At 42.0% G+C, this 14,923-nt stretch overlaps 1 protein-coding gene across 1 annotated transcript; it reads right to left on the reverse strand.

The window, feature by feature from the left end:
* Positions 1–2,686: 2,686 nt before the first annotated feature.
* Positions 2,687–9,303, reverse strand: LOC306785776 (poly(rC)-binding protein 3; the record flags this gene model as incomplete). Its single annotated transcript, XM_079280257.1, has 12 exons — positions 9,212–9,303; positions 9,010–9,033; positions 8,852–8,884; positions 8,624–8,740; positions 8,257–8,388; positions 7,677–7,805; positions 6,937–7,026; positions 6,229–6,270; positions 5,742–5,817; positions 4,786–4,838; positions 3,335–3,504; positions 2,687–3,038 (listed from the first exon to the last, which is right to left on the reverse strand). The coding sequence occupies exons 1-12, from the start codon at positions 9,287–9,289 to the stop codon at positions 2,687–2,689; spliced, it is 1,296 nt and encodes a 431-aa protein (XP_079136383.1). The 5' UTR covers positions 9,290–9,303.
* Between the last annotated feature and the right edge of the window lie 5,620 nt (positions 9,304–14,923).

A 14,923-nucleotide genomic window follows, 5' to 3' on the forward strand; every position in this document is an offset into this window, starting at 1 on the left:
ACATTATGACTGCATGACTTCTTGTAGTAGTGGGGTGTATATTTAGGCCTACTGCTTCCATCACTGGGTGAAGGTCAACTGCTAAACTCCCCAAATACATGAAAAGTACTGAGGACATGACCTCGGTCTACAGGCCTGCATGAAAATATCGATATACACAGACAACCCACAACTTATTAAGTTCCCTGCTCAAAGAAACAAGCCCAAAGATACTATAAGAATCAAATATAAGAAGAGGGCTTCAAGTCTTCAAAACTATCCACTGTCATAGTAGTGCAGATTTCAAAAACAATAGACCACCATTTTACCATAACAGTCACTAAACATTCTATATTTACTCTAGATTGTATAGAAAGTAACATAAATGTGATATGACAACACTGGCCTATAGTGAAAAACTTCTGAAGGAATACCATATACAAAGGAACAGAATATACAAGTAAACACCACATAGTCTGTCCCAGAGGAATATTTTTAGAGTACTGCAGTAATCCCCCCCCCCCTCCAAAAATATATTTATTTACTTATTTTCCTCTCAATAGCTTTTTCCTTTTTCAAAACAGCGTGATGGCAGCAAGCTCCAAAAAAAACAGCCCCCTCACTCCTGCCTGTGTCAGGTTGAAAAAAGGAAATCATCAATATGGCATTAGAAGCTGGCTGTGAACTCCTAACTGCCCTGGGCAGCCAATAGCATATATGCAGCACTGGTCTCTGCTGCTACACCTTCCCCCAGGTTCAAATGTCATCCTTCACTGTCATTACATTTTCTGCTCCCATCAACTATTGATTATCTCCACTTCAGCATTCCGAGCCCTCCTGTGGAAGTGGCCCACGTGGCCACGGATCAGGCAGAGCAGAAGTGCCTCCTTGTTGTTCCAGTAAAAGAGGGGGGGGGGGGGGGGGGGGGGTCAGATTCACAGAGGGACAGACTTACCCATTAGCAGTGGGCTTGAGCGGACAACTGGAGGTTAAGTTGTTCTTTCCCAGGACCTGTGAGAACAACTTGTGTATTGAATATTTACTGCGAGGTCTGTCCAAGTTTGCTTCTGTTTTTCAGGACAGTGCGCGTCGAAAAGTTTGTTTGGGCAGGAGCCCTCTACCGTCAACAAACTGCAACCATAATACCAAGAAAGTTGCTAGGGCAGCTTTGTGTGTATACCTGCCAAAAACCTCTAAAAGTCTGTGTGTTGCCACCTGCTAATGGCCGCCGTTACTGCTCTCTGTTGTTTTCCATATTTCAGTATCACTGCTGTTTAATGTTTTACATGTCCAGGCTGTAGATGCACATTTCCTCTTTGTAGAAAAGTATCTGTTTGTTGTATGAGTCATGTTATTGTGGCTGTCTGGTCTTTGGTTTTAGACGGGTCAGACAGAAACACAGGGGAAATATAACCTTATTTGTGTCGATTTGTTTATAGGTTCACTAACATGTCGAGGGCTTGCATCAATGAAATGTGAAATTCATATCCGAGTAGGTGCTGAAATATCTTATCCACTGCATGTATATGAAGTCTAACTAAGTAGATATTTTGTTTCTTTAAAAATAAAATAACATAGGAAATGCTCTCTGAGTTATTAACTGTAATGTGTTGTCCTGATTTATATACAATTAAAGTTCAAAGCCACTTAAAAGTAAACAATGCATAAATCATCAGAGTATATGTTTGTATTTAGGAGTCAGAGTAATCAACGCAAATGTAAAAGGTTTTCTTCAGCAACAAAATTAGAACAAAACAACCAATCTATATTCATAAAAAGTCACATTTATTCCAAAGTCATTTCAAATATTACAGCTCTGCATTGTTTGGGGGCGGATCCACACCAGAAACACACGAATAAGACATTCATCACAATAATTGCTCGGCGTCCATTTCAGATGCTGGAAATCAAAGCATTCCAGTCGTTCAGGTGGGAAAACAAATAGTAAAGAAGCTGGCGTACAAAAACAACAAATGAGTTAGTTCAGCCAGTCCCGCTCTACAAGATTATACTGCGTAGAGTGAAATCCACTAGAATCCAATGTGGCTTTAGGATAATCCCGTCAGAACTGCAACAGCACAACGCTACTACAGAACACCCATGCCTGTTAGCACTGAGGAGAGCCTATAGTGAAGGAAAGGTTAAGTTGACAATCCTTGTTGAAAAATACTGAACACACCGACTTCTACTGTACAAGATAAACATTTTAACAGCCTGCTGGCAACAAACCACCACGTCTTATGATGCTCCATTGCATTATCTAACAAATAATATGATTATAAACTAGTAACAGAGATAGAAAACTAAGTCAATATTTGCATTATGGAAAATACCTCTGCTGGAGTAAGTCTTCATATAAAACTCTGTAAAATCAATCCATTTGAATAAAAATAGCTTTTTCTAGGATACTAATTGAAGCCTGAGTTACTCACATTAATTGTGAAGCATGTCTGCAAGATAATACTGAGTTAATGTGCACCTCTGCTGCCTGTTTTAATTATTGAGGACATGTTTTGATACTACCATGCTTTCAGTCTGTTTCTAATATTCTCCCAATTTATGGAAGACAAGTGCTACACTGGCAAAACTCACACACACCAGTGTAAGCTATTTGTAAGCCTATATACACTCAATTTCAAATTATTTGTTTAATCATTTAACGATGTCTTACCAGTCAGCTACTCTGACGCAAGTTAAAAAGCAGACATCAATAGGGAGCGAACTTCTGCCGATCAGATTTTTTCATGCCGGAGGTCGACATTTTTGCAGTGTAAGGGCATAAACCATGAGTTAGGCTGGAAGCGGCTGCTGGGTGGACAGCCAGGAGAGTTTTCATGCCAAGCAGGCTGGAAATGGGGACGGCGTAATGTGGGCTTTGGATGGTTTGTAGGGTGGAGGGAGAGTGGACGTTAATGGTGGGGGCTTGGGATGAGGCCGCCAGGACGGCCATAGAGGTAGCAGCGGCGGAGGCATTGGGAGCAGACTGAGAGAAGCTCATGTTGAGGTCAACTGGGGTCACGCAGGAAGCGGCCTGCATGGTGTATTTAGCCATCTCTAAGCTGCAGGTGGTGACGTTTGAAGGGGGAGTTGAGATGGTGAAGGGGTTAAGAGGAGACAGTGGAAAATGAAAAGGGGGAGAATGGGTGAGACAAAGGAGAAGGGAGGTGAGAGAGAGGAGAAAACATAAGTATCAAAGAAGGAACGTGTTAAAAAGCAGAGTCAACAGAGAACGGAGCAGTGAGATGGAACAAATCCGGCCTCACTCTGAGCACAACAGCTCTGGTGTTTGGCTGTCTCATCATCAAGCCGCAATGTGATGCCCTGCTTGACGTGGGCGCCCTGTGTAATGTCTTACCTGGCGTTGATGAGGTACTGGGCGATGCTGATGCTGGCCGGTGTGCCTGTGATCGTGACTTGGCGCATGGGTGAGCCATCAGTGGCACTGGCAATTTTGATGTGAGCTCCAGAGACCTGCCGAATCTCATTGATCTTGCTGCCTTGTCTTCCAATTATGCAGCCAATAAACTAGAGAGAGAGAGAGAGAGAGAGAGAGAGAGAGAGAGAGAGAGAGAGAGAGGAAACATGTAAATAGCAGGACAGGTCATGTTTTCAATTTTTTCAGGAATTAGATTTCAAAACAGCATGTGGAAGCAACTGCCATGGCGATAGTAGCGCCACGCACTGCCAGTTGTTTTCTACAGAGGAAAACCACATTTCCAGCTGTGTTAATGTAATAGCAGAAAAACATTCTACCCATATTACTAACACAGCATACTGTAATCGTGTGATTACATGAAATGTTAGCTAACAATACTGTGAATCCTGTCACTATAGCACGAGCTACTGTAACTTTATGATATATAAACGTATTCACTTTGTTAAATATTGACACCACTGGCATGTCTGTAAATACTAAGCTACCGCCAGCAGCCGGCTAGCTTAGCTTAGCTCAAAGACTGGAAACAGGGGGGAACAGCTGTCTGGCCGTAGCGCTAAAGCTTACTTATTAGCCTGTTATATCGTGCTTGTTTAATCCATACCAAAGTGCATAAATGACTATTCTAGGTACTTGAGTCTACACTAGTTGCCGTGCAATCTCAAGGTGTCAACAAGCCGTAGATGTATTTCTTAACATGTCACTGTGGTTGCTCAGAAAACAAAAGAACATTCTTGGTCTTGACTTGGTCTCAACCCCTCAAAGTCCTGTTCTTGTCTTGGTCTCAACCCCTCAAAGTCTTGGTCTTGTCTTGGTCTCAACCCCTCAAAGTCTTGGTCTTGTCTTGGTCTCAACCCCATAAAGTCTTGGTCTTGTCTTGGTCTCAACCCCTCAAAGTCTTGGTCTTGTCTTGGTCTCAACCCCTCAAAGTCTTGGTCTTGTCTTGGTGTCAACCCCTCAAAGTCCTGGTCTTGTCTTGGTCTCAACCCCTCAAAGCCTTGGTCTTGTCTTGGTCTCAACCCCTCAAAGTCTTGGTCTTGTCTTGGTCTCAACCCCTCAAAGTCTTGGTCTTGTCTTGGTCTCAACCCCTCAAAGTCTTGGTCTTGTCTTGGTCTCAACCCCTCAAAGTCCTGGTCTTGTCTTGGTCTCAACCCCTCAAAGTCTTGGTCTTGTCTTGGTCTCAACCCCACAAAGCCTTGGTCTTGTCTTGGTCTCAACCCCTCAAAGTCTTGGTCTTGGTCTCGATTTAGGTGGTCCTGACTACATTGTCATTATAGCTGTCCTCCTAGAAAGTATTAATAAATTAAACAGCATGAGGATTATATGTGTGAGTTTTTGTGCTGGGAGAACACAAACAATGTGGCACTTACATCATTAGGTATTACCAGCTCTTGTGAACTTGTGGGGGCAGATATATCCAATCCTGCAAAGTAGGACAAGAAATGCGAACAACAGTATGGCACTAATGGCTTCCACATTGATTGCATGACAAGTTAACCTACTTTATCACTGGTACACTGCTCAAATAGGAACACGAAAATGGCAAATGGCAAGAAAATCTTTCCTGACAGTAACATATACTGTATATACATTTACATTATATGCACATATTTTGCATTGCTACAATAAGACAGGCATTTTAATTAAAATGTTTTGTCCTCAGTTTAGTTGTGGCAGTGTAAATGAGTACGTGGGGTGGCTGAGGTTAGGGATGGACTGGCCAAGAAGACAATGTTAGATTTGGAGGAAAAATGTTGCAGAGGTGGAGGATGGAATTCGAGAGATTAGGATTTGTTTTCGGAGAGGGAAACTGGGCAAATGGAGCTGACATTTTTGGGAGGATATGAGAAATCGTGAGAAATGGTTAAATATTTACTAAATTGTAAATATTTCTCACATTTCTCACATTCCCCTCTCAGAGAACTCTGCTCTTTTACCTTTGTATTTCAGTCTGTCTGCTTCAATCCGTCACACACTGTAAATATTTCAGTGACTAACTTTCAAGATTGTTTATCATAAACTAGTTTGGTGGCTTAACCTTAAAATGTCACTGTCCTACTCACTATTCTGTTCTTTTCATCTTATTTTCTTGTACAAATAGATGCAAAGGCCAATGCAAAACCTAACAGCTCATTTCAGTGATACGCACGTCTCTGAAAAGCCACCTTCTACAAACAAAAAAAACCTGTGAGAGAGTCTGTAAACTCTGAGAGAATGGAGACATCCTTGTTCCTCTCTGAAGTGACAGGGGTGTTGATGATGTGATTCGAAGAGGAGTGAAGACAGAGGGATAGATGGACTTCCCCGGGGAGCTGTGGGTACATACCAGGGAAGGTCGGGTGGCTCTGCCCAAGGGAAGGGAGGGGGATATGCTGCATAGCCAACTGGTGAAGCTTGGTCAACTGCAGGGTAGGAAGGAAGTTAGAGCTAACCAATCAAACTGGATTATTATCAGAGGAGGTGACAACTGCGATACAGAGCCAATCTGAAGTTCACAAACAGCACAGATAGTGAAGAGATCCATTCCCTTCAGAGAGCATGCCGGCTTCTCACTGGCAGTCATCAGAAAGTACAGTCACATCTCTGGCTGCGAAGCTATCACTGATCAAGAACTCGTAAGATTTTCACTTTCATTTCAATAAATGCATGCTGCTACAACAACAACGTGTTAGCGCTACTAATGTCAACAGATCAGGGTTATTGAATTTCATCTTCGCAGATAGGGTACACAGAGGGCGGAGTGGTGGCTTGGAAGGAGTGGGCAGGTCAAGGTCAACGGGGCGGGTGACGGCAACTTAAATGAGCATACTTACATCTTGGTGCGCAAAAGCATACTGCCCTGGAATCGCAAAGGCCTAAGAGGAATGAAAGAAAGGAGACGTGGTTGTATGACTGAGAGGTGCGGACGTGTACGAACACGACACTTGAAAAGTGAATTTGTCACCGAGTATAACGTGTGAACCAGTGCAGTGAGTGCATTTCAGAAAATCCATTCTCTGCCACTTGTCCATAGCTCTAATGTGTATGGATTTGATGGAATTTCATCTAAATGTCATCTGCTGCCGTGTCCCCCCCCCCTCCCCCCCACACACCTCTTTGACCATGCCCAGAAATCCAATAACATAAACAGATGTCTGATAGGTCAGAGCACACTGTGCCAAAATCAGGACAGCAACCGGCCAGCTCAGGGAAAGCACAAGCTTTAGTCACGACATCTTTCAGGTGTCCCGCACTGCAGGGGAATTATTTTATGTAAATAACTGTCATTCATATCTCTGACACCTTACAGCTTGCCTGAATACTTTATAATGTGATCATTACTTCATCCTACCGCTCAGAGTGTTACCATATGAAAAGCTCACTGCTGTATAATTACACAGATGTGTCCCTCTAGTGGCAAGATGTGTTTATTGAGCAGCGTGACTCTGAGCTCCCACAAAATAAGAAAGCCTGTTCAATTGTTGCGCTTTTAACAGAGCCCTTTAAAACCACGGTTAAATAACTCCCATATTGCTACTTACTTGTGCAGAGTGTTGTGGTGCTAATACTGCATGGGCTCCAGCAGACATGGCCTTGGGTCGGTAGGGAATGGTCGCTCCTTTTGGTGGAGACTAGAGACACAGACATGCAACCAGAACTTACACCGCTACAAGTGAGAAGAGGGCTCTTACTGCCACTGGTGCATTTTTATATCCCCCTTTTTAAATTGCCTGCTGAATATTTGTATTCCCCTTTCGTCGGTTGAGAAAGTTACATAAGACCTTGGACCATAACAACTTATGATACAACTGTGAACAGAACAGAAAATAAGGAGTTGGTTCGATTCTTTGCTGAACTTAAAAATTGTTTTACTTTTAGTTCAGTTCAGGCGATTCCCATTCCACCTTGCAGTTACAGCAGTATGTCGAGAACTCAACTAATTTAACTAGAAATTAAAAACAGAAATAATCATCTGATAAAACAAATATGCATCCACAATTGTTGTGCTAAGGAGGACTGACATTCATCTGACATGACTTTGGGGGCATGACTGATCAAATAAAATCATTATCTAATGAAAGGAACAATATATTGAACATCTTCACAAACAGCGCAATCACTGTTGCATCTCTCATGAGGATGACCAACCACTTTAGCCTGGCAGGAGTTAAACATATTCAATATCGGGAATTTGCTATACCTTTTACCAGCTAAATGTTACATTTAACACCTAAATAGAGTTGCTGAACATGTGGATCATCTGCTGTCTGACAGTCCTTACCTCCAGCATGACGGAGCAGATGTGTCGTACACACTGAGTGATGGCCTGTGGAGTGCCTGAGATTGTGACAGCCCTCTCTGTAGAGTCCGGCAGCATGTCTCCTGCCACCTGAACCTGAGCGCCTGTGGTCTTGACGTCGCCAGACAACAGAAGAAATAAAAGCTATTAATTGCTGAAAAAAGCCCACCATCACCCAAATTGAAATGCTGCTTTTAAGCACCCGCAAATTACCCCGAACACATTTTGACATGCAGGGAGCAGCTGCAAGCCAAATGGCAATGTGTGCTCCAATATTTGAAGAGGAGCACACAAATATTGTCCATTCAGAACAAGTATTCATCCTCCACCGATCTTTACACGCATAATCAGAGGGATTTTCATGAGCAGCAGACGAAGAAGAATAAAAAATACACACATTTTAACGCAGAGAGAAACAAGTGAGATGGAACAAACACGTTTGACTGGAGTGCTTGCTACTTGAGGTGTCGAAGCAGCAGGGAGGAGGTTTTCTGATCCCTTTTGGGTGCTGAGAAACAACTTCCCGATAGAAAAGTGAAAAAGAAAAGGACTTCTGCCCTACCTCTCTGATCTCTTTAATCTTCGAGCCTCCTTTGCCAATCAGCGAGCCACACTGGCTCCCTGGGAAGACCAGGCGTAGTGTCACAGGTGGCTTGCTTGTCACGGTGCTGTTTATCATTGCTGCAGTGATGTCCTGAGGGAGGATTTAAAAATACCTTTTCAACACAGACTGTGAGAACGTCAGTTTTATTTGACAAGTCTCTATTTTTATTTGGCAAGGAAAAGGTGCATTCACTGTCCTTTGGACTTCAGAGAAAACCTTTAAAGAATGGTTCTTTAAATGTTTGTGTTAAACTGAATTTTAATGAAGATATGTGAGAAATGTGAACCGTTGCAGTGGAGTTTGCTGCACATGTGCTTTGCTGTACCTCCTCAAACTTCTGAGCGATCATGGAGAAGGCTTTATAGATGCCCTCTGTCGGTCCTGTGATGGTGACTATCCTCTCGGGAGACGATCCCTCCGATATGTTGATACGAGAGCCACTCTGGAAAACACAAATCCCCAATTATTCCAGCCTCAATTTGTTGTAATTGGTCTGCCATAACACATTAAATATACGTGTTTTCACATTAGGGGTGTCAGAGTGAATGCTCACCTCCTCCCTCATTTTCTTGACTGTTTCTCCTTTCTTGTGTCATGTAGGTGAATATAAAACAGTAAACTTGATTAGTTTGATGAGGAGAAGAAAACAAGGCAATCAGGAAGAAATCAGTGTGATGCTGATGGGTTGTAAAAAAAGAAAAAAAGATCTACCTTCCCGATGATGCTGCCAACTTCCTGTGAATGAAAAGACAAAAACGCTTAAGAAGCAAGTGGCAACACACAAGATTTTATCTTAACAACTTTCTACATTTAGAGCAGGATGTAATTATTTTAACAACAATAGACCAACAATTAGGATATGATGACATAAATACATTCAATTATTTGAACTGTTTCCACATCTGTCTATTACCTTTCCATGCATCAGCAGCCTCAGCGTCAGCGTTACGTTCAGACCCCCATCTGAAGCCATTTCTTCCTTGTCAGACATTGTCTGTGTTTTCCTTGAATGTAAACCTTCTGCAAAAAGAGGGACATTGTTTAAGACCGCTCCTGTGCATAACAAAGGAGCTCTGGTGTTTCAGGTGGCTCAGTAGATTACCCGTTTAAATAAAGGGATCCTAATTTCATTCCAAAGTCAAACTGTGTGGAGAGTATGATATGAGTGCCACGTTTCAATGAATTTCCAGCCGTCTTTGTCTGTTAAATTATTCCGGTTGTTATCACTGCTCGTGCTAACTACCCTGGGCTTCTTCTATTAATTACTGTCAAACTGCTGCAGCTGCAGGAAATGTGAAATGTATCATTTCCTGTGCTCAACAGGATTTTTCTGGGGAAGAGCGACCAGACACAGCAAATGTAACAGCTATCATGAACTGGGTGTAAGCTGCATCATCAGTCTGCAGAGATGAAATAGATCTCTATTTGAGAACGTTATGGATCATTAGCTTAACTGAATGCAGAGTGACCGGAAAATGCTTCAAAGAGGCAGACCTTTTTACGCTGTTAAAAGGAGATACCGGTAGCTTTCCTTTTTTTAAGGTTTCATCATGGGACTTAAAAACAAGTTGTGTGTCCCTCGGATAAGATACAAAGGAAGCCACTTGTGGCGGCCTGAGGATCAAGGGATGTGTGCGTGTCACCGGTTAGTCTCTTAATATCCTACCACACAATGTCGGCTCTGTTGTGGCCGCGTATCCAATATGTTGTATTTGCAGAACAAAGAAAGAATGTCTTGATGCAGTGTAGGAAGTGTAGCATATCGCATCATAACTGACAGAGAGAAGACTTTAAGTCGACCAAGGACCAAGGTCACCTTATTTATTGGACCATCATGGTTCTGAGCAATGCTTTTAGACCTTTACTTTGAACACTGGGCTTCGTAAAGCTCAGTGTTTGAGAGACATTCTGCACAAAGAATTGACTCAGATGAAGAACTTATAACTAATAAACCAAATGATCTAAATGAAAAAGGGTCATTTAAGAAGGGAATGTTTATGTGGACTGAGTATGCGTGTTTTAAATGGGAAACCTGTTGGTTCAATGCAAATGTTGGATCTAGGTTCCTTTCTGAGACCTTGGTGATAAAGAGGAAGGAACAAGGCGCCACGCTATTGGTGAGTGACTGCGCATGTGGTGTTCCCAGTTTAATCTACAGTTTAATTCAATCCTACTCCGATACCGCTCTCATGTCTGTGCGGTAAATCTTAAACTGTAGCCATTAGCTTAGCATAAAGACTGGAAACAGCTAGCCTGGCTCTGTCCGAAGGTTATCAGTCTCCCAGCACGTCTAAAGTGCACTAGTTAACTAGTTCCAGTTCCAGTGTTTACAGTGGGACTATTTCGTGGCTCCAAGCAAAAATCATCCAAGCAAACAAGATATAGTCTGGAACATAACCATGAAACAGCAAATTGTCTCTGTCTTTTTCCTCATAATCCCTGTAGGCTACGGCCTACACAAACAATGTGTTAATTGGTGAGCTTTAGAGGGGCTGGATTTTGTTACCAGCACCAGGCTAGCTGTTTTCAGTCTTTGTGCTAAGCTAAGCTAACCGGCTGCTGCCTGTAGCTTCATATTTAACAGACAGATATGAGAGTGGTATCTACTTGCTCATCTAACTCTCTGCAACAAAGCAAGTAAGCATATTCCTCAAAATATCAACCTATCTTTCCTCCCACAGACCCTTGTGTAGATACACACACAAACCAATAAATACAGAGCTCTGTCGCCATTCCACACCTAAAAAAAAGACCAAAATGAGAGTGGGTTTGACTCAACCACGCTAACTCTGAGGATCTCATGATGAAATGTGGCAATATCAGCAACTAACAAGTAAATTAATTAAAAATAGTTTTCGAAGGGCAGAGACAGGTTTACAGTAAGTATATTATTCTAGCACATTCCAGTGTTGATAATACCGGTGCGAGCTGAAGGATGAGCGGAGGGTGTCTTTAAAGACACAGCCATTCTTCCCGCTGTGTATCATTATAAAGTTAGAGTGAATACATCAAATAAACAGCAACATCTCTGTCTAATCCTACAGGCCGGGATTTGTTTAGTTAATGCTAAGACCCCTTTGACCCATTTCTGTCACCTCTAGCACGTCAGCGCCCACTCAAGACTTCCCAACAAAACACTGGTGCACAACAGCACCCACAGAGTATACATGATAAAACAGACAATCTACAGGAACCTAGCCTCCAGAGCACTGCAGGCAGAAATGGGCTCCAGACAATAACAAAAAAAATAAAACCAGGGCATTAATCCTTGAGAGAAATGGAGAACAATGTCTAAGTGGATTACTTGAGGGGTTTCATGTACTGCAAATTTGAGGGTATAACAAAGCATATTTTTACATTCTGAAGATTGTAATGCAAAGATTATTGTATTTTACAATATTATTACATACAATAGTGCTCCAGTTTAGGGAGCAAAGCTCCTAAATAAACAATAATTCAAACAATATTCTGAAACAACGTGTTAAATTACATATCTTTATCACAATTTAAGTAACCCACGACTAATCATTTCTTAAAGATCGACAGTAACATTCTATTTATAACGATCACATATCAGACTGTAAGCACGGGGCCCGGTGGCATTCCTCCCTCAACACAAAGGTTACACTATCAGAGATTCATGTCTGCTTTAATGTGATCATCCATTGTAGCACAAACTATCTCTGCCGTCAAGAGTGCAACAAAATGCATTTACCACACAGCAGAGTACTGAAAAACAACCAGCACAAATCACCTAATGGGAGTCAGGAGACGTGCATTAGAATGAAGACACGCATTCTTAGCTGCCTGTAAGTGAAGAGAACAAAAAAGGAGGGCTGAATTCAAAGTTGCTTAAACTAAAAACTTCAACTTTGCATCTGGTTGAACCCCCAACGTTACTGTAGTCTGCCACATTGTTACCAGTAGAAACTTCAGCTGTGAAGGAGTCTGACCCTTGTGGCTCAGTAAAAGGGCCTGTATTCAAGAATGATAAGTGGGAAGTACTGACCTTACATACAAAATATTCCTCTTCTGTATTTCTGGTATCTCCTAAATGAACGGCCTTTTATTCTGCAGTCCGTGATCAATGTTTTCCCCCTTTGTTGTCAGTTATCCACAGACTGGACAGATGGTTCCCTGTGCCCTCAGACCGGCTGGAGCGGAGGCTGGCTTTGCTGTTAGTCCCTCAGCTTAGCCCAAGATAAGCCCCTACGCAGGGCAAGTGAACCTGCATCTCTTGCCTAATTCTCCCTGTCACAGCCACCAAAGAGGCGTTCCTCCGCACGGAGATCCACAAGCCGAAGGGGCCTGAGGGCAGGGCAAAGAGGCTCTTTGGCTGGACACTGTCCAGCGCAGATAGAGCAGGCTACAGTTACAGCCACCACAACAACCAAAATCACAGAGCTCTAGCCTCCATCGAAAACACACACAGAGACACTGAAGAGAGGCTTTGTTAACCAGTTTTGCTCTGAGACTAACAACTCTGCATGACTGCTGTGTTCCTCATTAGATTTTCAGAGAGCTTCCAGCCTGCACAGGGCCGGATCTTTCCCTAAAAATAAATCGCCCTGTATGAAATCGGTGCTTTGTACAAGGACCCCCACTAATTGAGGGCTGGGAAGGACAATGTGGTGTTTGAGGTATTTAGTGATGTTAAGCACAATGTCTTCATGGGGCGCTTCTATCTCCCCCCCCCCCCCCCCCAATCACTGCCTCTGCCCTCCCCCACACCAAGCCCTTCTGCCCTTGTAATGAGGCCATACTCGATACAATACAGCCCCGCACAGAAAAAAAAAAATGGATTCAGCTGAGCTTCAAAATTGTGAAGGAAATGAATCAGTGAAGCATAAGTGACATATTTAATTACTACTCACTGCGTTGCACGGGGACAATGACGGCTGCTGTGAGCCTCATGGCAGTCTGTCAGACATCTAGGCAGGCCACATTACATTCACTTCTCAACTACAATTTCAACACAACAAAGTTTTATTTCTGTTTAAGAGGATTCAAGATGATATCCTTTAAAGTAAAGTTGTTTTGCTCTTCTTCTCTTTGGGACTTTTTCACGGTGAGGCTCAGTTAGGTTACGATTAGGGGTGAAGCAAAGGTCAACAAAGGTCCAGGACGGTAGAATAAAACTTGTACAACAGTGTGTCTTTCTCTTTCCAGACTGCAAACCGAGTCAGAACCACAACAAAGCTATCAAAGCTGTCAAGGGCATGGCATCTGACAAAGTATGTGACAGTTATTTCTATCCTTCCAGAGACCGTGAGATGATCGGGCATTTCATGCCAATCACTTGTGACTAATTTCCCCTCCTTCGTGTACCTTGCGTGTCAATGAGATTAAGGAGTCGGGGATTATATGTAAAGGGATTGCTGTGAAGCGATTACTGAGACTTGTTGGTGTAAACAGTTACAGTTACTGACAGCAGCGTATAGATGAAATAAAGAATAAACTGAAAATTAAAGAAAAAGGGGGTCCTAGCTGCACTAAGTTGATCTAAACTGAAAAAATGGCTGAAAGATAAATATAATATATACATGGTTCTTTCATCATTAGCTTTAATAACACAGCCGCTATAGTAGCCGGACATTAAGTCATCATTACACTGGAATAATATGCACTGATTCATATTTTTGAAAACTATTTTGACTGCCAAACACTTTGAACTAATTTACTCCTTCATGCACTGTTCAACAAAATAAGAGTCAGGGGTTTGATATGACTGTGAAGTGACTACGGAGACTTGCTGGTGTAATCTATTACAATTAAGCTGTAAAAACCAGTACAATTTCTGTGATTAAAAGAAACAAATGATTATGAGAACTAAAAGATGAAGTAATCTTTTAAAGTGAGAGTATTTTTATTTGGGGATTGGTCTTAGGTTATGATGAGTAAGGGTTAAACAATGAAGATCAATAAATGTTGACCCTGAAAACAATGAGGGGGGAAGGGTACATTGAATACATAACGGATGAATACTTGGTTCTTTCATCATCATTTGTGATTACCGGTAGTTATTATGATAAAACCTTTTCAGGCCTGGTAGCCTGATATAATGTAAAAATCTGATGTATCACAACGAAAGTAACTGTTCAAAATGTGTCAATGTATGCATCATCAATATCCACAGCATATAAGTCATTTATGTCTATGCATATACCACAAATATCTAAAAATGACACGTATAACCCTTCATTATCCCTATTCATGTTAAACATGCCTATGTAAAGTCATGCATGACTACATTTTCATATTACATAAAATACATGTTGAATATAGATATATTGCACAGTTGGCCTACAGTCAGGTATATTAGGAATATAGATATATGACTACATATTAAACAATTCTCATACACATACGTTATAGTTGGTAAATATGGTTGAAAATAGTAAATGCTCATGTGTAAATATATAAAGTGCATTTGATAAGATATTCATTTCATATAACGTTACACTAGAAGCATGTGAAATAATCACTAATCTTACGAACGTCAGCTGAACATTAGTTAACGTGAGGGCCAAAAGCGGTGTGTGTGTGCGTGGGGGGGGGGGGGGGGGGGGAGTTAGTCAAATACTCGCTTGTCACATGATTGCATTGCAAAGCAGTTACACCAGTT

The sequence above is a fragment of the Melanostigma gelatinosum genome, assembly GCF_949748355.1.
Source record: "Melanostigma gelatinosum genome assembly, chromosome: 12".
Classification (NCBI taxonomy): Eukaryota; Metazoa; Chordata; class Actinopteri; order Perciformes; family Zoarcidae; genus Melanostigma; species Melanostigma gelatinosum.